The sequence below is a fragment of the Poecilia latipinna genome, unplaced genomic scaffold (genome assembly GCF_001443285.1).
Source record: "Poecilia latipinna isolate Pla-1442-1.1 unplaced genomic scaffold, P_latipinna-1.0 Scaffold505, whole genome shotgun sequence".
NCBI classification, from domain to species: domain Eukaryota; kingdom Metazoa; phylum Chordata; class Actinopteri; order Cyprinodontiformes; family Poeciliidae; genus Poecilia; species Poecilia latipinna.
Window position 1 is genome coordinate 253,306 of NW_015113121.1, and position 26,293 is coordinate 279,598.

Sequence of the window (26,293 nt, forward strand, 5' to 3'; positions counted from 1 at the left end):
AACAAAATATTAAATAATAAAGATAATAATAAAAGTAAAAATAATAGAAACATGTTTTAATATATATTTAAGTTTTTAGCTATAGTGATCAGTGTTAGCTTACATTTCTTATCATCGCTAGCTGCTAATGACAGCTTCAACAGGTCACTCTTTATAGGGTTAGCCAAAAAATATTTTCTAATTGACTGTAAATTCAATCAGGAAAAAAACACAAGAAAGGCGCTTGACTTGAAAAAAAAAGAAAAAAAACGGGAAAAAAAAGGAAAAAAAAGAATGAGGCTTGGTTAGCATGCAGTACCGCCACTCACCGACTCGTCTTGTTGTCCAGTGGTGTTGAGTTATTTTCAGTTTGGACTTTGATGTGTCCGCTTCTCTCCAGAACGGTGCAGACAGGATGTAGTGTGGATGGAGCTGCAGGACACCGGTTTCTACATGCACAAGGTAAATAAAGCCGCAGTTCTATGTTGTGCTGTAGTCGGCACACTCCACTCCGACTCAGCTTCTCTCGGAGGAAAAAAAAAAATAGACTCCTCCTCCTTTCGCACAAACGACTCAAAAAAAACAAAAAGACCAACGGTTGCGCTGTGACGTCAGTTGTTGGTGGCGGGAGCGGGGGGTTGGTCGGCAACGCCGGAAAGTCGTCCGCGTCGATCAGGCGAGGCGACCTGATTTTTTTCCTCCTTTTTATCTCCTCTTTGTAGTCTTTCTATACCGGCGGAGATACCAAAACTGGTACCTAAAACCGGAAAAGGTACGTATGAAGAAGCTCCTGGACGTCACGGGTATGGTTCCTAGAAGTTGATCCGGCAGGACTCGGCAGCAGCAACCTCAGTCTGGAGCAACCCAGCTGCAGTATGGTAGAAACAGCCACACAGAGCAGACTTCTGCTAGGACAAACTGCAGAGGAGCTGCATATTAGCACGGAGAGGGAGGGGTGTGTGATTTGTCCACGACAAAGAAAAACGGTTCAGGGGGAGGGATTAAACCGAGGGGGAGGGATTTAAACAAAGGAGGAGGAGCTAGTCCAGCAACAGCCTCACAAGTGTTCTAAACTAACTTCCACTACACCTGTGGTATAATTAGGCTTTAGGTCCTACATGACAGTTCTCTGACTATGATTCATTAGTCTTGTGTGTTTATGTTCCCCATAGCTGTATCTGCATGGAGAGGTTGAGCTTTGCTTACTCAGAATTATTGTTATTCAAAACTGTGCCTTATATGACACGATGCGTATAAGGCACATATACATGTACATACATATGCAGCCTGAGTGCTAAATCTAAAATTGTGGAGGAAATGTGATGGTACCTTTTTTTTCAGCTGAATAAACAGATGGATGAGTCCACACTCTGAGCTGAAGGGAGGCCACAGAAAAGCAAGACCACAAGAAAAAAAAATTAGTTAAAACCTTAAAAATGTCAGATCTGTCGTGTTTGTGCTGCAGGAGATTGCGTCTTGCTATCTATCATGGCACAGTTACACATGTCAGCCATTTTGTTGACTCACTGACACAAAGAAGTAGTACAGTACCACCAAAGACCAGCAGAGGGCAGACTGAAGATTCTCTGATCACAAGCAGTAAAAAAATATCTCTTTTACTGCTTGTGCAGATGTCTGGACTACTTGGGGTGCCAAGTAGTCCAGACATCTGCACTTACTTTAGTCTGGTTTAGCTAGGTTTTTTTTTTTACATGTTCATACATTAGCCATGATCAGTAAAGAGTCTCTGCTCTCCATGACCAATGCTTTTTTTCCCCAATCACATTCATGCAGACCAGCCCAGACAAGATCTGAGGTGCCAGCCTGATCAGGCAAAAGCTTTCTAAACCCACAAAGCTCCAGGGTCACCTGCATATGTCAAGATATCCACCTAGGTTGTGCTGAAACATATTGCTTCTAAAGTTACAGAAAGCTCCATATCTTGCCATGTGCAACATTTTTACAGTTCAGCAAGGTCAATAATGTTGAGGTAACTTTTCTTACGGATTACACGCTTGGCTCTGTTCTCGTTACTACATTAAGCACTTGTTATTTGTTCATGCTTAATTGGACAAAAAAATACTAGCAGAAATCAAAACTTCCTGTTGTACATTTAACCTGATGAAGTTATTTTTCCTCATCTGACAGTGCCTGGCTGATTCAATGTTTTCAATGCTTACATTATTTTTTCTATATTTTATCTACAGCGATGTAAATTTTTCCTGTCTTTTGATTAACTTCTGCTTTTATAGGTTTATATATATATATATATATATATATAAAATGAACAGTCATAACATTTTTAACCACCGGGGGGCGCAAGAGCACACATAAGGCAGCTTATTGAATCTCAGTGCTCAGGAAGAAGCAGACATTATTAATGCTTCAATGTTGCGAGTAGAACAGCTAACAATTACAATAATGTACTGTTGCAAAAGTTTGTACACCCCTAAACCATGTGCACTGCTTTTCCTATTTTTGGTGTAAGGAGGAGGAAAAATAAAAATTAAGAACACATTTCTTTGAAAATGGTGACTTCAGTGTCATATTTATACATTTATTACCATATCTAGTAATGTGCAAAGGCTGGATGTTTGTAGCTCAGAATTTGCTCAAATTTAATGAGATCCATCGTCTGCAGTTCTAGCTATGTTGTCTGTGCAAGCATGGCACGTTTAGACTGAATTCACTGATAGGTATTCGTTTGTAAAAGGACTTGAGCATCTCCAGATTTTTCTCCAAAGACTCAAGAAATTCAGAAATCACAGGTAAGTTCTTTGTTGACATTTTTATGAATGACAAACATCTAGTCTTATAATGCTATAAATTTTTAAATCTTTAGCATAGCACATTTCAGAAAATGAAATGTCAGTCTTATGAGGGATCTGACTACCTCTGGTTAACTTTATATCCACATTCAGTAACTAATTCACTCTTGAAGTTTGAATGAGCCATCTTGGAACCAAAAAGTAAAGTCTGATGTTCACTGTGATTTTTTTTGTATCAATTAATTTCTTTAAAAATCTGTTGTAGGCCATAGCATGGCGTAGCAGTAGAGCAGATACCTCATACGCTAAGGATATAGGCCTCGACGCAGCCATTCTGTGTTCGATTCCTGGCCTTTGCTGCATGTCTTCCTGTTTTCTGTCTGTGCATTTCCTGTCTGGTGATTGTCAATAAAGGCCACTAGTGCCAAAAAAGTGTGCTGGGGCCTTGAATAAGTGATCTGTGCTAATTTAGCAGAACAGGCTAATCAGCAACTGATTTAACAATCTCAGCAAACAATAAATGTCAGTATCAGAAATTTAATACACCATTTTTGTTGTGTGGATGCTACAACAGCTGTCATCTTTGTCCTTCACATTATCCGTCCTAACCGTTTTTACCATTGGAATCAAGAGCTTTAGTACCAGCACTAGCTATCTCATGTGCCAGTTACTAATGAATAATGAGTTGACTCTCAACTGGCAGGCCACTGAGAGTCAATGGCCTGCCAGTTTTCAATGTCTCCCTCTTGAGAAATTGGGAGACCATTCAAAAGGTCCAACTATCTTCTCAGACAAACTTCTACAGAGGCCTGCTAACGAACCTTCATGTTTGTTTAACTAAGGAAATAACTAAAACATGCACTGGCACTTGAAAGTTTGGGTACCACTACGCTAACAGATCATTTGCTGGGAGTCATTTTGTTTGACTAATGTTTATTGGGGTTTCCTTTTTTTTTTTTTTTGACAAAACGACTTCCGTTTTGCTCTAACCCTACCCAAAAATGCTAGCTGATCTATTTTCCGACATTAGGACACCTTTGAAATTAAAATGGAATTTTCAAATTGTGTAGGCCAAGAAAAACTTTGAGGAAGCAGAGAAAAGTAAAGACGTAAGTTACACGTCTTCTAATAGTAATACAGCAGCTTTTCATGTCTCAAATTAGTGTAATGTTCTTTTTAATGAGTTAATGCAGTGCAATGTTTAGGACATTTCTTCAAACTATTAGAAAAGACTCAAGTAATCCTGATGTTTTTAGTTTTTCTGTCAGCGCTGGATGTTTCTTCCTGTTACTGTATAATGGGAGAGATGTGTATCTGGAACCCAGAGGTTTTAGCAGTGAGAATTTTCCCTTGGTTTCACCTTCCACCACTTACGCCTACAATACAATATTTACCTTTCGCATCTAATTCAAGGTACGGTCCCAAATAAAATTAATACATAGGCCAGTCATTGTAATCACGTTTTCATTTTGTAAATGTATTACTGTGGCATAACACAAAGACAATAACTTGAGATGAAAGCCGTCTTTATAGACCACAAATATCCAGATGAACTTGTTATTCTGCTCATTACTTCTTGGAAAGCCTTTTCCCAAAGTTTTTGTTTCACAGGTTTGCAAGTAATGAAAGTCTGCCTAAAATACTGCAGTCCCTTTCATGTTTTTTTTTTTTTTAATGTGCCAGTTACTAATGAATAACGGGCAATTACACCACATAATTGTTTACCTTGTCTAGCATTACATTGAAGAACCTGAAACTTACGAAAACACATCTGTTCATTTATTTTTGCATAGCACATCCAAGAAGACCCATGGCCTCCATTTTACAACGTTACATCCAATATCTACAAAGGAGGCATAGTCATTTGTTAGAAGGAAGTTCTGTTCAAACTGTCTAGCAGACAGCTTTCTCCTGCCGCGCAGAATCATGCATGGTTTCATATTGGGATAATCTGATACAGACGCATACCAGTTAACCATACCTTGTCTCTATTGTAGGAGCATACGCCAACAACCACCTTTCCATCCCCCAACCTTGAACACAAACTGGTCCAGAAAGTGAAAAACTGAATAAAAACTGCATAGGTTGCACATTTCCACCTACAGGAATGTTTGTTTCTTGTTGATTTGGTTGCATACTGGCACAGGTGTTAGCACTATTGCCATACAGCATGAAGGTCCTGGATTTGAATCCCCCTTGGGGCCTCTCTGTGTGGAGGTTTTATGTTTTCTCTTGTTTCCTCATAAACTGGTATGCTGGGTTATTTCAGCGCTACAATTTCCTTTTAGGAGTAAATGTATGCATACATGATTGACGTGCTAGCTCTACTTATAAACTGGAGTCCTGCGTACCCTCAGTTTCACCCTCTGATCACTGAAGAGAAGTACCAGCTTCCCACCACCTTGTGAAGATACAGTGGGGGGAAAAAAGGGGGTAGATTAGCTTTTTTCAGTTTTGTTTAAAAAGAACAGGTCAATTTAACCTAAAATGACTTACAGTGCCACCATTTGACAAGTGAAGGTAATTGCAGACAAGGTTTGTCTGAGTCTTTAAGAAGCATAGCATTTTCAAAGATGTGCAAATAAAAATAGAGAAATTTGAATATTGAGAACTGATATACAATTAAGCCCAAAATTATTCACACTCCTAGCAAATTTAGATTTAAAATTTTTCATCCAACTAAGAAGTTTTTTTATGACTGGAAAAGAGGCATCTCAGAAAATATAATAAAGTGACAAAGGAATATCCACTCTGAATTATTCTATTTGTATTCAAATTAACAATGTTATTGAAAATTGTTATGTTCTTCTCAGTAATTAGTGGAAAAAATATATACAGGCATTGCAGCAATGAAACCCTCATTGTATTTCCTGACCAACTTTTTCACTGGCAGTTTGATAATTTGTCTTTGGTGATGAACTTCAAGTCTTTGAGGTCAGAAGCACTCCTTACCATCACCTTCATCTATAGCAGTGGTTCTTAACCTGGGTTCGATCGAACCCCTGGGGTTCGATGAGTCGGTCTCTGGGGTTCGGTGGAGCCTCTACCGCGGAGGTAAAGACACACTTGTGTAAAGTCGTGATGACTCTCCCCGCTTTGCCATCACTTGCTGCAGAGGATCATCTTACATTGCTGAGCCAATCAGCGCTGCTGCAGAGGATCACGTTACATTGCTGAGCCAATCAGAGCTGCGGAGGAGCACTGATTGAAGGAGTTCCACTCTCAGCATGGATTTGAACTTATGTCTTTAATTACTTCAGCAAAACTCACCGTTTTTACCAAATTCTGTAGCTTTCGGTGTACTTCTAAATCTGCTCCTTAGTCGCATCTTTTCGGGGTTGGTACTGCCTCTAGTGGCGTGGGGGTGGTAACGCAAATCAGAATACTAAATCAGAATACCGCAAAGTATTTTGTGTGTCGGCGTGGGTGAGGTGAGGGGGAATAAGAAGGGTTCAGTGAATGCGCATATGAAACTGGGGGGTTCGGTACCTCAAACAAGGTTAAGAACCACTGATCTATAGCCTGGCACCCGTCATCACAGTCATTTGCCTAAGAACCACTGATCTATAGCCTGGCACCCGTCATCACAGTCATTTGCCTAAAAACGTGATTAAAGGTATCGTCAACTAGACTACGAGAGGGGACGATATCCCATATCCTACGTGTTGTACCGAGTGAATCAACCGAAAGGGAATGCTAATATTACTTCTGCTCTGAAGAAACATGAGCAGAATTTCCATAACCGTTTAATCCTGTAAATGATATTGGAGGAATTGGTGCAACTCTTCACCAGTCAGCAGCTGAAAGGACAGTAGGAAGTCAGTCCATTAACCGTCTACCACACAGGTGACTATGTCTTACAACTGTAATAAAAATCCCTACAGATACTTGATCATAATTTGTCTAACTGCTTATTGAACCAATAGTGCTTCTGCAAGCAGTGTAAGCGAAAGTTTAATTTTTTTTTCTTGTCAAGATCAAGATGTGCTAAAGTAAGAACTCTTACATCAATTGGTCCAAACAGAACTCAGCCAGGAAAAGGAAAGTTAAAGGAAAAGTACCACGAAAGTAGAACCAGAACCATCAGTCGTGGTCCGCATTCATCATCAAAGTTTCACCGTTTTGACAACAGTCTGCAAGAAATCTGGTAACTGAACGCTGGTTTAATTTCACTTGCATGGGACTAGGACAGGACTATCACTGTTGACTTAGCCCCTGGACTCCACCAGTTTTAAATAGCCTGCTAGTGTGTAGTGTTTTATTCTCTGTATCACTGAATAAGGAACAGGTTTGTTGGAGGGAGCTTCAAGGAACAATAGGGCTTTTGTCCAGCAGACATTTTGAGAAGACAGGCAAGAAATACAGAGCTGTGCATGCCTGCATTCCATCAAAGGTCAAGCTAGATCGTCAGTCTTTTTTTGGGCACTAAAGTAACAGTTTTTCATCATTTGAAGCAGACGATCAACTATCAGAAGCAATATGACTGAATATGACTTTAAATGGATTGTAACTTTTAGAGACAATCCCTTCCCAGTCAATTCACATATCCCACAACTTTGAAAACCTTGCTACACCACTGCGTGCAACTAATACGCAAACAAGTAGGCAACTTGGGGTTAAATACCTTTGCCAGGGACAAATCAACATTTGTTAGGAGAAAGTTGGAATTCACTCCCCAACTTTCAGACTGCTAGATTATTACTCTTCCCTCTGATCCACAGTCGCTTCAGCTACCTCCATACCATATAATATAGCAAAATAGGTGATTCATGGTTACTGTTCTACTAACATGAAAGCAAATATTTAAAATAATCCCAAGATCAACTGTGCATTCACTTGAATTGGCCAGAATTGACGTTTAAAGTTCTTTATGGTGGTAAAAAACTGGGTATAATGGCATTTGAATAGCTTTTAGCTTAGCTTGTCTGTCAGGAAACCTCCTGCTTCTAAACTCATGCTATTCTGACTGCTGCCTGATAAAATACTGACTGATCAAAAACGAAAAAGCTAAATCACGCATTGCTACAGAATAAAATGATTCTAAAAACAAGTCAATTTCAATGTGCTGTGTGACTGTACAAAACTAACCCCACAACCCAAAGCGCCGAGTAACAATATAAAGTTACTGTTTCAAAGTATGAGGTGACCTATTCACTTATCTGATCAAAATGGACATTTCAACGATTTATGTAGTGTTTCCTATTCTTGCTCTCTGGAGCACACACTGCATATTTTAGACATTTCCCTTCTCCAAAGACTCTCAAAGAAAGGAATTACCTCAACAGCTTGTAATCTTGTTCTGCAGAGGAACCACTGCCAATTACTCATCAGCTTAAATCAGGTGCGTCAAAGTTGTCTGCAGACGGCAATTTCAGGGTGATGAGTTAGGGAGGAGTTCTCCTCAGGTTCAAACGAACCGCTACTCAGGGCAGGGCCTAAACAAAGAAAATTTCTGTCTACCAGAACAGCTATAAACTCTAAATGCAATTCCATCGTTTTTTAAATTGTGAATGACCCAAAGAAGACAGAAAGCGAGCAGAAAAGCTTTAGTAACCAACATAGCAAACAAAGCTCCAAACACAAGAAGGCAAAAAGAAAAAAAAGCTAAAAGCTAAAGACAATCAAACGAGAACAGAGATACAACAGGAGACTTGCAGTAAATAGGAGGATCAGACAAGGAACCAAAGAAATCCAGAAGTGCAAATACTTGAGTGTACATTTAATGAGTGTTGAAGGTCTGTCAATTGCAGATGGATTTTAGATATTTTCTGAAGGAAAGAGTTAAGGCTAAGCAGACAACAAGCAGACTGATGATAACTGTGGTGTGTGTGCAAAACTGCAGGTTATTCGCCCAATGGGACTCCTCGGGCAGCTGGAGTTAAAATACAGGTTGGCAGGAAGGAAAACCCTCCTAGATCTCTCAAACATAGTTTTTAATGCAACTAAGGAAGACACTGGAGGGAAACTGTATTCATTGCACAGCTCTATGGAAAACGCTACTTCTAAGCTCATGTCTCAAAAAGCACCCAGGTGATCCTCAAGACTTTGGAAGGCTTGGACCAAGGATATAATGCATGTATTTATATTTTGAGTAAAACACAGTATTTCAGAAACATGATCCAGTCAAACACGGTGCCATTAAGTTAAACTTGTTCACTGTCTTTTTGATTGTCTTTATTGTTTTTGATGGCTGCACTATTGTAGCATAGTCTCCTGAGTGTCCTACTGACTGCATCTGGCTGTTGAACTTACTTTGAACAGCAGGGGGCCGTACGTGCCCATGAAGACATTTCTTGGTAAACCTTAATTTAAGTCTCTCCACTTGACTGCACTGTATCAGTCCATGCACTGGCACCAAAGCAAGTTCACACCTTTTTTTCACACCAGCACTGCCAGAATTCAGCCAATAATGCAGAGCACCTCTTCAATGTCTTGTTGGTCCTAAACCCTTCAAATTAGCTGGTTCACCAAAGGGTTAATGTTCTGTTGTGTTTTACATGTTGTTTTCAGTTTTATGGTAACCTCCTGCATGAGTATGTGATGCACTTCTGGGGTAGATTTTGTTGCCACTCTTAGGAAGATTGACCACTGTTCCACATTATGTCCATTTGAAGATGAAAGTTCTCACTGTGGTTTGCTGGAGTCTTAAAGCCACTTTGTGACTCTTTTTATACTGATGGATGACAAAGAACTCGTTTGTCATCTGTTCTTGAAATTCTGTGGATCAGGGCATTATGTGATTCTTTTTGTCATCTTTTTAGCCTCCTTCATCTTCTCAGTAAGGTTCTATTTAAAGAGGCTGTGTTACGATCCAGACTAGCAGCAGAAACAATTGGCAAACTCCTGGCGGAACTGTGCATCTGCAGAAATTATTATTATATGAACTATCACTCAGTCCGACACTGAAAGAAAATTAAAAGAATGTTTGTAAATGTCTTAACAGAGAAATGTTGTTGTAATGAATTGCTGAATGTAGAATGTGGAGTCTTTAAAGAGCTTCTTAAAGAAACAGAGGCCCAGTTTCAAGGCATCAAATTGCAAAGTCAAAATTCTTTTGAAAGGTTTGATATTTACGGTATTTTTATAACAACTGACGGAAACGTAGTTACTTGATTGTGCTATAAAATGGCAGTGAAATGGTCAGGAAAATACATAATCTTGCTCCCTTAAGAGAATCCTTGATTTTACAGTATTACAGTAATTACAGTAATCATTTCTGTATAACAGTAATCATAAGGATTACTGTATGACAGTGGTCAAGCCTGGGAGTTAGCTGTAAAATGAATCTCAACCTTCCAAAAATGTGGGTATGGTAATTTCTGATTTAACAGAGATTGTTTTGGATAGCTTCTTCCAACTCGAAAGCACAAATTTCTGATTTTAATTCTACATTTTGTATTTACTTAGGCTATCTCTGTTTGATATCAAAAAGTGTTTGATGGTCTGAAACAATTAACTGTGACAAAAAAGCAAAACCAGAAGAAATCTGTGAGGGAGAAAATGCTTTTCACAGCCATGTAATGACTCAACACTGTCATGGAACATGAACTTGAAACAAACTGATCTTGACCTCTGAATGAACTGCTGTGGTGCAGTCAGGCTGAGCAGATAAAAGGCCCCAAAGGAGGATCGGTCTCTGATGTTATGATGACAAGACCTTGTACTGAAGGAGTCTATGTTTGCAACGTCAAACATCGGGAATGATTCATTGAGTTACACGTGAAAGGGATGACCTCAGTTACAAGGAAATACAACATTATTGGTTCTCTGTTTCGAGACGATTACCAAAGCCTTCAGGAGTTTGCTTAAAATAAAAGACACTTGTTTCAGTCTAGAGTAGGTTTTCTCTAAATAACCTTGGTTAATGCCCTGGTGTTTCTACTTTCAAGGAATAAACTTCTTAACTGCTCCAGATTCAGCTTGACGTTTCACCTGAACATGATCTGAAACTTTTCAAGATATCAAAGAATCAAAGGATGTTTAACTCTCTGAGATCTGACAGAAAAGAAACTCCACTTTATATTGAGGCGCTTCCACTCCAAAAATGGCTGTGAATCTGATATGAAGGATTTTCTTAATGGTGTGATGTAATATTCTTATGTCATGTTTTCATTATCTGTAAGCAGAAAATCATCAAAACAGAAATAAAGCCTTTCAAATCTATCTAATTATTCTATATAATGGATTTCAATGTGTTTAAAATTTCTCAAATAAGCTGGCTCTTTAATATTCTAATTTACTGACTGAGTCTGAACATCAATGCAGTTTAATTATTCTGTATGCAATTTGGCATTCAATGGAATAACGTCCCAACTTGAGTTTGATGATGTTTCTCACTCTGGAGGTCAAATACAAACATATTCAAGATAAATCAACAAATTAGGAGACAAAAATTAAAAACATGAGGAAGTGCATTTATTAAATAAAAGAATAAATTACAATGATAAGACACCAATGTATAAATACTGCCAAATAACACTGGAAATGATGCTATAAATGTGTCATGTCAACATTACAAAAAGTTGTCAATAATGAAGTGATCATGTTGAAGTTATACTGACTGAAAGGAGTAACAGGAGTTCAGAGGGCAACCCCGTGACACACCAGTTCAATGCACAAACCACACATCCAGAAATATTCAGTTAATGATAGTGACGTGAGAACTGACTGGCTGTACAGACACAAGCATGCACAAACAAACACGATACCACACATCTCTGCTTTTAGACCTTGGATTGCACTAAAAATCACAACTATGACCATTTTGCCCAACGTCACACCCACACGAGTGGCTGTTTATATTAATGATGAATGATTTACTGAAGGATTACATCATTTTGTTTTGGCATATTTGCTCTCCACAGCAAACTGTACATGGCGGAACATTTATAAATGCTTAAGTCCTGAAGAAAACCCGGTAAACATGTTTACAGCTCGCTTAATTCAGTGCACATAATTTGAGTATTTAACATTAAAGTTTTTCATAAACCTGTTACGACGAGATATGTTGGCAAACTCTGTAAACCTTTTCAGGAAAAAGAAAAAAAAATGTCAGAGCTGCTGAGGTCTTTTTTGATCCTGTCTTAATGTTGCGTAGTGCTGCCACCAAGTGGTGAGCATGTAGAATTTAATTTGAAATTGGCAGTACACGTATTTTAGCTCTGTTCTCACGCTCTTAGTAAACAGACCACATACCAGTTTATTTTGCAGTTATCTTAAAAAAAATCTTGCTCAGATTTCTGCCATGCAAAGATAACACACTGGTGACAAAACTGGAATTTTTTTTTTTTTTTTTTTGTAAAGTCAGAGCATGTGATTAAAAGAAAACCTTAGTGCAGAGATTAGTGTCTTTCAAATGCTATGTCCTATATTTGAATATATACCGCAATTAATCTAAAAGCCTGTCATCTGTTTAAGTGTAAAAATATTCACAATTACTAAAAATCCATCTGAATCTATGATCATCTAGTTAAACATACTCAAGGTGTCGTTGCAGGAGCACACTAAGCCCATGCAAGTGTTCAGCTGCATCATTCCCATTTAAACCTAAGTCCTCATCTACTGTAATATAAAGTAGATAAAACCGCTGCTGTCTCCAGTTTAAAAAAAAAGGCCGAATTGAGCCGGGTGAGGGAATATTACAGAAACTTTTCTTTACTGGAGTTGGTAATTGAAGAAGACAGCACAGCTTGTTAGGTTTGTTAGGACCTTCTGACAACAAAGCCACAGGGATCCTTTGTGTATTCAAGCAGCAGCTGCAGAGAATTTTAATCTTTAGCAGAGCTGGCTTGTTACTCCCCGCTGCACAGAAATTCAGATACAATACTAGAATCTCTATTAGTTAATTGTACACTTCTTAATGTGGCACTTTCTAAGTTTTTAACAAGTGAGACCAGTTATGAAAACAGATTAAAAAAAAAGTTCATTTAAAATGGCACTATGTCTCACCGTTACTGGTTTTACGTAATTAAACCATAAAACAAACAAAAAAAAATCTTATTATTTCAACTTCTAATGCTCGACGGCGTATATTTCGGTCTTTGCAGCCAAGAAATAAAAAAAAAAAAAAAAAAAACACACACACACAATAGTATGGTGAGTTTTGGTCACCCATTCAAAAAAAAAAAATCTATTTCAGTGCAAGTTTCCAGGTAGAAATAGTCCTTTTTGAAGCAGACAAAATGTCATCTTAGCTGAGATGCATTGATCAGGCCTTTTCAAACCATTACCAATTCTGAACTATTTTGGATTTGACCTGCAGATTCAGATTTTCACCCGGTCAGATGTTTTGAAGCAATTTTGAATCAATCAAAAAAGAACCTGCAAGATCATGACCATCAAAGTCTGATTAAAGAGCATCAAATTTCATTATGTATGGTGGGAGTTCTTAGCTGATCAATGACGATCAATGTGGAAAATTATCCACTTCGGATCTATGGCTGATGAACTGCTGCATCTCTGCTTCCTATCCGCATGACAGCCACAGTTTGACTTCATATCCTCATGCCTCTGTTGTACTACGTAACGTTACATTATAATCAGAACTCACATATTACATTTAAAGTCAGAAAGCATTGACAGTATAGTGTTTTACACCCAGACTTGAAAATCGGACTCATTATTGTCTTATAAATTGCTCTCTACACAAAATTCAACATTTTTGTTGCTGTCATTGAACACAACATTAAAGAAAAGTGACAAAAAAACATAAACTACAAACCTCCTCAAAAATGAGCCAATTTCAGCCGTAATCCCTCACGTTGCTGTGTGAAAACTTAAACGAGGAATGGACGCAAAGCAGAGGTCAGGTGACACGGATCGTGAATGTGCTGGAGAAAATAAATTTGGCTGGAGATCACATTAGTTTGTGTAAAATGCTGCGTCTAACTATTCAGGAAAAAAAGGCTTCAGAGTTGTAGTCTGAGCTCAGCTTGATATGCTTGTTATTACATGTTGACAGAATGTGAACTGCTGACTCTCTTTAGGAGTTATTGCAATTCATTTGTAAACAGACATCTGCAAATACCCCGTGGAAGAGAGGGGAGAGCGGCAGCAAGCGTCTCCTAAAGCCAGCTGCATTTGCACAAGTCGAAGATGTAATGTAATCACGTTTTATCTTGGCTGAGGCATATCACCGATTTTCCATTAAAACCCTCATCAGATGGTGTCCCTTGGGGGAAAAGATGCGCATATGTTGGATGGGTTTAACATGGAGAGGGAGGCAAACAGGTTGACACCAAGTTTTACAGACTAACAGTTATTTCACTCATGCAGCAAAGCTGGGGGTGAAAATCATAAATTTTCTTATAGATTTCTATGTGAGCTTCATTGCACTGTTTTCATCCTGATCGATTCTTTCACCGCCTGCCTACAGGTTGCTTTCCTGGGTGTCATTTGAAGTGATGGGGTGCAGACCTCCGTTGTCGTTCAGTCTCTTGGCACGGTACGTCTCGTAGTGAATGTTGTGAGTGACCTCCTTCAAATCCTGGAGGTGGGACCTGGAGAAACGACGAGGAAAAACTCAGAAGACAGCTCTGTAGTCAGTTTCAATACCGCGGAAATAAACAAACACTCCAACAAATACTTAGACAATTTAAGGATGATTTAAAGTGAGCAGTTCACCTAACAATTTTTGGACCGTAAGAGAAAACTGGAGTGCCCAGAGAGGACCCACACATGCACAGGGAGATAAAAGAACTCCATGCAGAAAGACCCAGGGTCAGGATTTGAACCTACATACCTGATCAGGAAATCTCTCAGCTGAGCAAACTCACAATGGTTTGGATTTTCAACTGAGACAAAAAGAAGAAACGGATTCAAACGAACATCCTCATTGTTTCTGTGGCAGAAACACCAAAACGCCACCAACCACGCCCACCTTCTATGATTCCCCACGGCGTCTTCCTCCCCAGGACTCGCTTCCCATTCACTTGGTATTCTTTGTCACTTCCCACCACAGCAAAGGGCATCATTTCCTATAGGCAGACAGATTTTCACACTGACTAAGGTTCACAAGTCGGAACAAGTGAGCAAAGATATTCCTCTGCCTCAAACTCCAACAAAAAGCGGGAGAAACTGTGAACAAAATCATGAAATTTGCAGCTTGACTTGGACTTAGAAACTGAAAAATCCACTCATGTTCAGTGAAGGCCTGGTACTGGCAATAACAACACTCTTCAGTGTGAAAGTTATCTGTTTTCACTGTCAGAGGTGTTTAAAATATAAATAAAATAAAATATAAATATCACAAGAAGCTTCAATACTTTTTGAGTTTTCATCTTGTGTCTGTCAGGGAATGTGGCGGATTTGGAAATGTTGGCGGTCATATTTAAAGTGAGGATCTTCAGGAAACAGACACAGAAACTGCTGTTCAAAGCCACTAAAGCCAACTGTACAAATTACTCATATAAGATACTAAAGTAAGCCTTACATGTCCACTCCTATCATCTTGCCTTTCTTTTAAATATTATAAAAATCCGGCTTTAAAACTACTTTCCCTTTCACACTGTGGCTTTGCATGTTCCCCATATAAATACGTTTTACTGTGAGCATTTGTTTAATGCAGGAAGATGCCAAGGTGCTTTATGCACTAAGGATTAGATTTGTTCATTGCACAAAGACCTTCGTCTTCCTCACACACAGCTCAAGCCAGAAAAAAGGCAATCACTTCAACATTTTTTTTTTACACTATATCGTGTAAAAATTACAACAATTGGTCAGTTGTCTCTGCCCCGTTAGATAGCCACTGACGCATTATATGATCAATTAAGATAGTTACTGACACACAAGGGGCCACTTGTCTGAGACATGCTCATTGAGATTCCTTATACTTGTGTCTGTTTCTCTAATTGTGTGTGCTTGACCCACAGAATCCAGGTCAGAGTGTGTGTCTGGGAGATAAGAGGCATGTTAACTTCCTGCTCCAACAGTAAGGCGTCACTCTGATTCTGGTCTCATAAAACAGAATCCAGATAATATTCAGATCTCGCTCCTCACTCGCATGTGACAAGTTGTCCACCTCAACAGTTCCTCCTTTCACTGCTTTATTTTTAATACTAACTTTTAATACTTTTTATATCTTTTCTAGAATAGGTCTTATAATAAGATATTGCACTTAAGATAAAAAAATGTTTGTAAATATGTTCTATGCAGAACTCCTTAAGTGACATAGTTTTAGCTTCACTTGGTTTAAAAAAACAACAACCTCCTCTTAAGAACCCTTTTCTTTCACATTATTAATTAATATATTAGCTATAAACGCCACTGATGGAAGTAAAGCTGAAGGCGTTGAGCTTTTCACATGTTGATGTTAGTAGTGTTTTTTTTAGCTGCAGATGCATCCTCTGTTATGAAATGAAATGAAATTTATTCGAACATGATACAAATACAAATATAAAAATAAAATAGTGCCCAGTAACAAGAAGTGCATAAAAAAGAAGAGAAAATACAGATTTTTTTGTTTCAGTTAACATATCATGCTCAAAATGATAAAGTATATACTAATTGGAATGTTGTTATTTTAAGCAGTAAAGTGAACAAAATCACTTGTTATTTAAAGTAGAAATTGAATTTGCATATTTTAATGTATTTCTGATACTGTGTAACAAAGGCTTAAGTGGTTAAAAAAAACTCTGCAAAGGTGCCTTTTTCTTTTAATTTGATTAATCAATAGAATAATCAATTACTAAAATAGCTGCAGCACTAAAGTAAATCAGAACTGGCTAAAGTAGATATAAGCATGTCAATTCAAAACAAAGAGAATCACAAATTAGCCTGGTGGTCGGTGCATCTGTAGTCACTGGGATCAGATGGAAAAGACAGAAAGAAAGAAATCGCGAACACGTACCCTGATCTTGTCGTTGTCACTCTTGTCCTCTATGTCATCATCAAACTCTTTCTGCGGGTAAAACTCAATCCCGTTCATTTCCAGCTCCTTCCTAACCTGCAGCACCAGCGAAGACAATTTGAACAATTAGGAGAAGCCGTGGGATCAGAGTTGCTCACAGATGAAAACATCTGCGACCAAACGAGTTCTCTTTCCTGTCGAACAGATGTTGCGGCAGCTGTAACGATCACACTCACACGCTGTTTGAACTCTTGTCGCTCCTCGACAGTCATTGTGTCAGACTTTGCGATCACTGGAATGATGTTCACTGAGTGACTCAGGCGCTTCATGAACTCCACATCCAGTTGTCGAAGACTGGGGCAGATGTTGAGAGAGAATAAAAGCCGCGTTTACGCGACAAAGGGTTTCAGGACAGCTCATCCCGCCAAAAAAAAAAAAAAAGAGAAAAGAAAGAGATCGGAAGAGCTAACACGGAACACAGAAATATCTGTAACATGTCACACATCTCATTAGCTTTCCTCTGTTTAGGAATTACTCAAGAGTGTGAAAGTTTTTGAAGATTCACTGGACAAAGGTTAAATGTTCAACTCTTATCTGAATGTTTAAAAAAAAAAAACTTCCAGTTGATCTAAATTATTCTGACTGAGAACGATGAGACAAACTGGCAGAGACATACAAAAGACTGAATTTATGCATTAAGGAGTAATTTCACAGCTGTCAGCAGCAGCTAATTGCGAGGTGCTCAAAGGAAAGACAAGAGCATCATATCGAGGCAGTTTCCGGTCTACACAAAGGATTTTTGTGTTAAAACATAAATTTTACTTACGAGTGTCCAGTTGGGGGAATGAAGTAGAGGCAGCAGTGCACTCTGGTGTCGGGGATTCGCTTCTTTCTGGTGATGTTCACCTCTTCTTTCAAGAACTTCTCAAACTGCTCATTGATGTACTTAGAAATGGGCTCCCAGCTGCGGGACACAAAAAGCATGACGCTGCAGCGCTCCGGACCCCAGACGTTCAGTTTTACAAAGACAGAACTATAAGACAGGACAATAACTAGGTGGGTCAGCCGGAAAACCTACCAGTTGTCATTGTTGATTTGGTCTCCGAAGCCGGGAGTGTCAACAACCGTCAGCTTCATCTTGACTCCGCCCTCTTCAATCACTGCAACAACAAACACAATGACAAAAATGGTTTTGAAGCAGATATACAACCTGGTGTGGTCCTAATGCCAAAAATTAGGGGTTAGGGTTAGGGGTTATGTTTTTTTCCCCCTACTTTTTCTCCCCCCAAGTAGAAACAGATTGAGACTGTAAATCAGGCTCAAATCTCTAATCAGTGTATCTGTTGTAAAAGAAAATATACAAATTAGGTTAAAAAAGTGGAAGCTGACTCACTTACACCTTGGATTGTGGGTGAGTTTAGTTTGAGCTTCATAAAAACATGACTCAAATCAACCACAAGTGGTGCAGTTTGATGACTTCAAGCTGATAGTGCTAAACAGAGGACAACATTTTGCAGGTAAATTAGTAACTAACGCAGTTATTCATATGTCCCCGCAGCCCAAAGACATGTTTGGTTAGTGATAGGATCGGGGGTCTCTTCACTCCTTCACGGACTGGGCAGCATGCAGTCAGTGATTATTCATGTATTATTTCTGCAGCGTATCAAATTTTGCCTGGCATAACTGTGAGGCCATCTGTCCAAACACTGAGCTGAAATTGGGGTTTCTGATAGCAAAGTGATCCTCAGCGAATAAACAAACAAGTCCATAGGTGTAATGTATATAAAAACAGACAAAATATTGAACCATTTCTCACAGTAATGAACTCTCTCTGTCTATTCCTGAGAAATCTAGCCTCTGTGGGTTGCTTCTTTTTATATCCTGTAAGGTTACCGAGTGACTACTCATTAGCCTAATTAGCCGGGAGAAATTCCAACAGGTTTGATTTGCTTTTACATAATTTCTTTTCAAGTGTTTACTTGCTGCTGCTTAAAACTAACATGGGGCTCACAGGTTTGTTCAGAAGCTGTAAGAGGCAAAATTAAGGCCCCAAGATTTGAGGGAAGTGAGAGCAAAGGGTCTAGTAAACTTGCAATGTTGATTTTATGTTTTGTGTAATGGTGCCACTAAACAAATGTTCAATTTGATTAATATATAATTTATCTAAAAAAAGATATACTGACCAACATTGGACTGTATATATATATATATATATATCATTGGCTAAATTTGTGGAACACATTCACAATCAAATCACAGTTTGGTGTAACAGAGATAATCCTGCTAAAAGATAAACAGAAGGTGTAATAGTTGGTTAAAACTACCAAAAGTAAAAGCTTTTTATTTAAAGCTCTTGAGAAATTGAGGTTTAATTAGGAGCTGGAAATCAAAGTCAAACCTTTTTCTTTTCTTTTTTTGCACAAAAGCATCATTGTTAGAACTCATCTCACCAACTGGATGGATATCAGTCAGATCTCTACAGTTAATTACCTGGACAACATTCACATTTAGCTGACTTAATATATGTAGTTAGCTTGTCACAGGAAATTAAAATAAATGTACAGTCCAAGAAAATAACTTCTCTGTCACAGAGACAGAGCAAAACTTTTAGATTTTATACTAATATTCCACATGATCTCTTTTGACAGCCACCAAATTATCAGCAGTATGTTCACTTCCTTCTAGATCACAGCAGATATGACTATAGACTATAAAATAAACAGGTTATTTTATAGTCTAATTAATGGCTTGTACTTGTATAGCACTTTATCAAGTCCATAGGACCCCAAAGCGCTTTACACTACGTTCTGTCATTCACCCATTGTCACAGGTATGTAAACTAAGTTCATGGGAAGAATCCTGGTAAATTTTGGTAGAGTAATGCATAAGTTCAAAGTATTCTGTAAGCTCTGGAAAGAAACATTTAACTTGTGGGAAAATACCCTGGTTAGTTTGACGAACATTGAAGAAGTTCAGGAAGCCCACATCCTTTACGCCCCAGAGCTGAATTATGTTCTTTTAATCTGAATGTAAATAAGGATCTTTCTCGCTTTACTTACCGTGAGACACTGACTTGATCTCTACAGTTTTGGGGATCTTTTCGTCACGTGACCATCCTGCACTCTTCCTGCTCACCTGGGACTTGAATAAGGTGTTCACCAGAGTCGACTTTCCAAGGCCGCTGGGACCTGAGAGGGAGTTAATGGAAGTCAGACAATACAGAAACTTAAACCGGGGGGTCAGCTAAGAGAAACATGATCTACTGTGACGTACCAACAACCATGATGTTGAAGTCAAAGCCAGTCTTCATGGTCTTCTTTCTCATCTGCTCAATGATGGTGTCAATACCAATGTAGCCAAGCAGGGTGGAGCCCCCTCCGGAGCTGTGGGATCCTCCATGACCATGACCCGCACTGTGAGCTGGAGCATGACCCCCAACATGACCCCCAGCATGACCGCCGCTGTGGCCCACATTGTGGCCCACACTGTGACCCACGCTGTTACCGACAGGGTGGCTGGGGCCGTGACTTCCAATGGGAACTGGAATAGCGCTTTGAGGGGGCGTAACGATGCCACCGGCTCCCACACCTGGGCCCTGGGGTGGGAAGGGACTAGAAGGGGAAGGAGCGCCCACAATTGGGGGCTTGGCAGGGACAGCAGGCTTGGGTCTAACCTCTGGTGGAACTATGTCTGACATGTCTAGAGAGATGGAGAAAGACAGAAATAAAACAAATATGACGGAGAAGTAGGCCAGTGGAGCAGCTAAAGCTTCTTGTCCTTTTACTTGCTCTATTTTGAAGAAATTGGCTGCTGCAGCTGCCATTGGCTTCAAGCTGACATGCCAGTCTGTTTTTGAATGTCTAAGCATAAAAAACTGGTTTTGGGGTGGCCTACTCAAAGTCTAGATGTAAATCTCATCAAGATGCATTTGCAAGCACAGCTCCTACCTCTTAGTGAGACCCTGAAAACATTGTTTTTTCAGAACAGAGGGCAAAGGAAAAAAATCTGACTTCAGTTTTCTAACAACATGAAACATGGTACCAGAAGAAGGCAAAAGTACAAGCAAGAGGTTATGTCATAGAGGGACAGACAAAAGTGGAGTCGTTTCGATTGTCTGAAATGGACCAAACTCAACAGTTCTGCCTTTACAAATGTTTTATTCCCTAAAAAAGGGGAAAACAGAAACCAGGTCTTAAAACTGGAGTTTTTCATTTACCTTTATAGGTTAACGCAGCAGGATGAAACTCCCAGAGCTGCATTCTTTCATTGCTATTTTCACGTTTTTCCAACTATTTTTCCGTCTGTATTTCTCTGGTGTGTTGTTGCTGCCACATTTGATTCCAAGTTGCTAATTATTATAGGTTTAACAGATTTAATTTCAGTGAGCAGAGACATCAGAATCAAAAGGATTTAGCCACAAACCCGCACACCACTGCCCCACCATCAGAGCTCTGGTTTAAAGCCAAGCGAACATGTAAAGTGTGGTAACCAATTGGAGGAGGGGATTTGTGAGATTGACTGCTGCAAAGAGAAGATGTGAGCCTGTATACTGATATGTTAAGGGGAAAATAGAACAGAATACAAAGTAAAATAAAAATTACTTCATTAAGGGAAATTATTATGAATAGTTTTTTTTAAATCAGAATTTTTATTTTAATCACAATAGTAGCATAAATTGTTGCAATAAAATTCAAAGTTCGTATCGCTCACCTTCAACAGTAACACAACCTCACACTGAATAAAAAAATAAATAAAATAAAAAAATCAGCCTCTACTTAAAGTATATTTTTTCATTAGTAAAAATCCTACAATAAAAAAATCCCCTTTGTTGCCATTATGTATTTTCCCCAGCATGCAGCAGACATAAAGACCATTCTGCTTTGCACAAATCTAGACCATCTGCAGTCCTTGGTGCTGTCTTCTCTTCATGTCCCAGCTTTTCTATCTCATTTTGGTTTGGGGATGGCGGTGGCCATTTATTTTTATTTTTTTAATCTGTTGAGACGTTTTCTGGATCATTGTCCTGCTGAAAGACCCAATGATGACTCAGTTACAAAGCCACCACATGTTGTTTTAAAACATCCTGATATTTCAGCACTTGATGATGTGATGATTATCAGGGTGTTTAGAAGAGAAGCCCACAGCAACACAACTCCTGCACCGTACCTAACAACAAATCTCAACAGATCATTCGCACCTGGCATGTTTGTTGCTGCAAAATTCAACCTTAAGACCCTTTCAGATCATCCTTTTGTTCTGACTTAGCTTCAGCGATTTTACAAAGAAAAATGGGCGAAATATTCACTAACAGAGTAGCAAACGGTGGCTCTACAAGACACTGACTCAGGAGGGCTCAATAAGATTTGAAGTTGTACCAAACACTGACAAAATGTGAAAAAGTGCAAGGTGTATGAAAACATCTGTGTCAATGTCAGAGCTTCGGGACACTGCAACAGAACACAGTGGAGGGTTATTGGAACAAAAGCAAACCACTACTGCATCAGAAACATCAAATCAATCAAACTTTTTGGTAAAACACGCTTTGTGAAATGAGCCTTTCGGTGCAGCAGGCCGCAGAAAAATGCAGAAACCTTCCTGTTGATGCTGAGCCAGAGATGCTGATGATGAGCTGAGCTCTCTGGATGTGCTTATGGCAGGGCCACTTTAGTCACAGATGCAGAAGGCAGGAGGCTGTCACTTTGAGTTACTCCAACCACTGGTCATCATGCAGCTATGCTCCCTTCACATAATCTCATCTCAGATACGTATTGTTAGAAACATTTCAGCACAGTCCACGAGGGCTGACACATACACTAAAGATGCTAACACACCCACAGCTCTTATTTTAAAAAGAAAGATACATAAGCTCTTAGAGAATATGTTACGTGTTTTTATTTAACGAAATATGAGCAGATTTGCCATTTTTATTTGTTCTGAATAAAAACAAGAGGTTAGTTCCATCCCTCCCAGCCCTGCCGACCCCATTGTCTCTGCACTCGGTCCTGCGGGCTGCGTTAGCCCGCTGCTAGCACGGTCTGCTCAGCAGCGTCACACTCACCGATCCCCGATCAGTCCGTCCGCGCAAAGAGAAGCCGGGCTGATCTCACCGGGTCCGAAACCTGCTCCGAAAAACTCAACACAGAGATGCGGAGAACAGGAAGGGTCATATGACGAGCGATGCTACCTTTTCTCTCTTCCCTCTGGCCGAAAGAGAGCCCCCCCTTTGTCTGTTGCCAAGGCGACAAGAGGACAGGGAGTGGGGAGATGCAGTGCACATGCGCACAGTAACTTTGGCTCAAAGGGACTTTTTTTTTTTTTTTTTTTTTTAGAACAGTCTGTTGACACTGATGCGCGCTATTTATAGGTCTGGACTGTAGCATAATTAAAAGATTAAGTACCCTAAAGATCTGGAATCATAATACTATTTTAAATATTCACAATAATCCTGAATATTTGCAGTTTAAATGAAACAGGTGAGGATCAAGAAAAAAATCTGCACTTGCTACTTTTTGAGAAGTTCGCAGTTTAACTATAAAGTTAATGAAAAACAAAGAAATAACCTCACATACCAGAGACTCAAAGGCAGAGCCGGACTGAGGTATGAGTGAACTAAGCTGCTGCTCTGAAAACCATCAGGGGCTTCCCATAAATGTTTTAAATTTTAGCAGAGAGCCAAGATTTTTATTTTTACTTTTGTTTATTTAGAATGACAGTAATATTATTGATTTGTCAGGTTAAGCATATATACATTAAAAGGTTTTAAACTATTTAAAATGTAAGTTTTAAAAGAATTGGCAAGTTTACTTTGAGAAAGCTCAACAAATAACCCTCGCTGCTGTTGTGCTTCAAGCTGGGGGTTTAAATTTTTTCTTTGGCATATTTATAGCTAAAAATACAGTAAAAATTCACACCACAACATTATCTTCCTCCAGCAAGTACCAAGCCATTGAAACAAAATCAAAAATTCAAGGGAGGATGAGAAAATTACACCGGACATTCTCTATCAGCTGTTTTTTCCCCCCAAAAAGTCGTTTAAATATAATGTGATGCACTTCATGACATAGCACATGCAGGTCCAACAGGACCCTGATTTCACACAGAATGACGTCTGACTGGCTTTATTTAACCAAAAACCCCTCAAGAAGACACTGCAAATCTCATGGAGAGATCGATCGTCAGAGACTTCACCAGTAACTCATGTTTATCAACACCACAGTAAGCCTTTAGAAGTAAAAACTCTTTTCTTTTCACCCACTACTCACACTTTATCTCACAGTTGCTCTCCTTGCTTCACTCTGCCGCTGTTGTTTCTGCATGTTTCTGCTGTGTTTATGTTCCCGTGTGGAAAAACTGCGCTGCTTCCAGTTCTCTTTGCTTTGACAGAAACTGTTAACTAACATGGTCACATCTTTACTCAGCCCGTCTGTTCGTCTGCTGATAAGGAGCAGCGTCTTCCAACCCTCTGCTATCCTCTTCGACCACCCCACCTGCCTGTGCCCCCTCACCCCCAAAGGTTCAATATTAGTGGACTCCTATCTGAAATAAAAACAGCAACTGAAACACCATGAGACTGACCTGAGCTAAAGTCATTCTAGTGTTTTGGACATGTTTACACTCACCTACATACACTGAGTCTGGGTAGTACATGGTGACGTAATAGGGGTCTTCTGAATCGTCTGTGATAAACGCTCTGTCTGGGCCAGAGTACTTTGCTTGGTGTTTTTGTTGACAAGCTTGTGTCTCTGCAGAAGGCTGGTAAACAATCTTGCAAACACCCGATTGATTCAGAACTGTGTGACTGAAGTTCATCTCTCTGCGGTTTTCACATTGCTTAGTCATCTCCTGATTCCAGGGGTGTTTAGCCTGGATGTCAGGATGTGAAAAGGTTCCATCCTGGGAATAAAGAGGTTCATCAGATGCAGACTGGAGGATCCCCAGGCTCTGAGGTGCCTCTATATGTGTCTTAACTTGATTTAATCTCTGTGCACTACCAGACATCGGTGGTATCTGACCGAAGTCGCTTGACTGGCAGCTGAAATCCTGTGATGCACACTCAGATCGCCTTACCGCAGTCTTTACATCCATCTGGGTGGAATGCCTCAGGGCCTGGTTTGGTGCAGACATTTGATTCTGAGAGGACTTGCTGTTTAAAGCTTCTGCTTTTACTCTTGTTTCAGTGTCCAAATTAAATTGTCTTCTTCTTGTTTCACTTTTGTCTGAATTGAGACTTATCTGAGAATCTGCAGAAAGGGACGGTTTGGCCAGCTTTGTCCTTTTACTGCAATCTGTTTTCTGAAATGATTGATCAAAGGTGGTACATTCAGAAGTGTGTGTGTAATTGCTCTTGAGGTTGTAGTCTGTTAACCTACTTCGAAGCTTTGACTTGATAGAAGAGGCATCAAGCTCTGATGGAAAAGCATCAAAATGCCTCGTCACTTCCTTTGGTTCATATTGCTTTTGCAGTTCTGCTATTGGTTTTGGTGTCAACATGGTAGCAATATTTGAATTCCTGTTTGGAGTCTTTGGTTTTTCTGTTACTGTAATTTCTGTTTTCTTCAATCCAGCTTTACTTTGAGCTTTGCAGGAATCGTGACATAACGCCGGAAGCCTGCAAGAGTCAGTCTGTCGGGTCTCTCTGCAGACTCTTCTATTCCCAGGATGAGTGAAGTCCAGCAACGCTCCTTGGTCAAGGACGTCATGCTTGATCTTGCTGGCCGGCTCCACTGCCGTGTTAGATATGGAAATAGATCGAGCATGTCTCTCCTGAGCAACAGGGGATGGCTGTCTCTCTTGTTGGCTGTCGGCAGCCGATGAGGGTGATGGGGTCCGTCTGGGTGTTGGGACTGTCAGAGTTGGCGACACTCTTGGCTTTTGGTCTGGCTGCTGTGGTATCGGGTGAAAATCCCCCAACACCGAGGAGGGGGGAAGAAGAGAATCCCTTGGTCTTGGTTTCAAAGTGCGGAGTGTGGGAGAGGAATTTGGCTGTGGAGCAGGGGAAACGCAGATGTTGGGTTTAGCAGAAACGGTCAGAGAGTTGTGTGTTGAGGACTTTGTCCTTGGAAGTGTTGAAGCTCTCTCCCCGTAGTTTCTCTGTGAATTCAGACTCTCTTTGCCTCGCATGAGCTGACATGAGGTCTTGGAGGAAATCACATCACTACATCTAAGAGAGTAGAAAATATCAGATGTAAAAGGCATTCAGCATAATATTTATAGACATGTGATACATCATCAAGCCACACATCTGCGTACCTGTTAACAGCTGAGAGTTTAGTGTTGCCCTTTTCAAAGATGAGCCCCTTTTCATCAAACGATGGGAGTAGGATAGCCTTCTTCTTGATCACAGGAGAAGACAGAGAAAGAGGAGGTGACTGGCAGACTTTAGGAAGCTCGTTTGTTTGTCTGCAGGATGAAGATGTACCCGACATCAGAGGTTTATGACGATGAAAAACACTCATTCTGTTGTATATAAAATGATTGGAACCACCTGCAAAGAGAGACTAATTTTATTTATGGACTCGCACAAAGTATGCATAATTGTGAAATGGAAGGAAAAGTATATCTTGGCAAAAAAAGAGAAGTCTCTAAAAGTGCTACACTTGCATTTGCAGCAAAAATTGGTTTTACAAAGCATTGAGTTAAGGCACTTTTCAGAATTTTATCAGTAAAATACTTGGAAAAGCATGGACTTCCGAAATATTCA

The 26,293-nt window shown here is 39.6% G+C and overlaps 2 protein-coding genes across 5 annotated transcripts in view; both read right to left on the reverse strand.

Moving 5' to 3' along the window:
• Window positions 1-956, reverse strand: part of atf7ip (activating transcription factor 7 interacting protein) — a 37,117-nt gene extending 36,161 nt beyond the window's left edge. The window contains exon 1 of one of the 2 annotated variants that reach the window (XM_015040351.1): window positions 309-956. The gene's annotated coding sequence lies outside the window, so the exon portion shown is untranslated. The remainder of the gene's footprint in view (window positions 1-308) is intronic. The other variant, XM_015040349.1, reaches the window with a different exon arrangement.
• Window positions 957-11,140: 10,184 nt separating this feature from the next.
• Window positions 11,141-26,077, reverse strand: septin3 (septin 3). 3 transcript variants are annotated; one of them, XM_015040346.1, is made up of 11 exons: window positions 25,843-26,077; window positions 24,213-25,753; window positions 19,867-20,292; window positions 19,653-19,781; window positions 17,672-17,753; window positions 17,420-17,557; window positions 16,830-16,947; window positions 16,594-16,689; window positions 14,626-14,722; window positions 14,488-14,539; window positions 11,141-14,245 (listed from the first exon to the last, which is right to left on the reverse strand). In XM_015040346.1, exons 1-11 carry the CDS (start codon window positions 26,046-26,048, stop codon window positions 14,116-14,118), a joined length of 3,015 nt encoding a protein of 1,004 aa, XP_014895832.1. In that variant the 5' UTR covers window positions 26,049-26,077; the 3' UTR covers window positions 11,141-14,115. The 3 variants fall into 3 exon arrangements, with proteins under 3 accessions (XP_014895832.1, XP_014895834.1, XP_014895833.1); XM_015040348.1 differs by lacking the exons at window positions 24,213-25,753; window positions 25,843-26,077 and adding an exon at window positions 23,856-23,955; XM_015040347.1 differs by lacking the exons at window positions 24,213-25,753; window positions 25,843-26,077 and adding an exon at window positions 22,652-22,849.
• Between the last annotated feature and the right edge of the window lie 216 nt (window positions 26,078-26,293).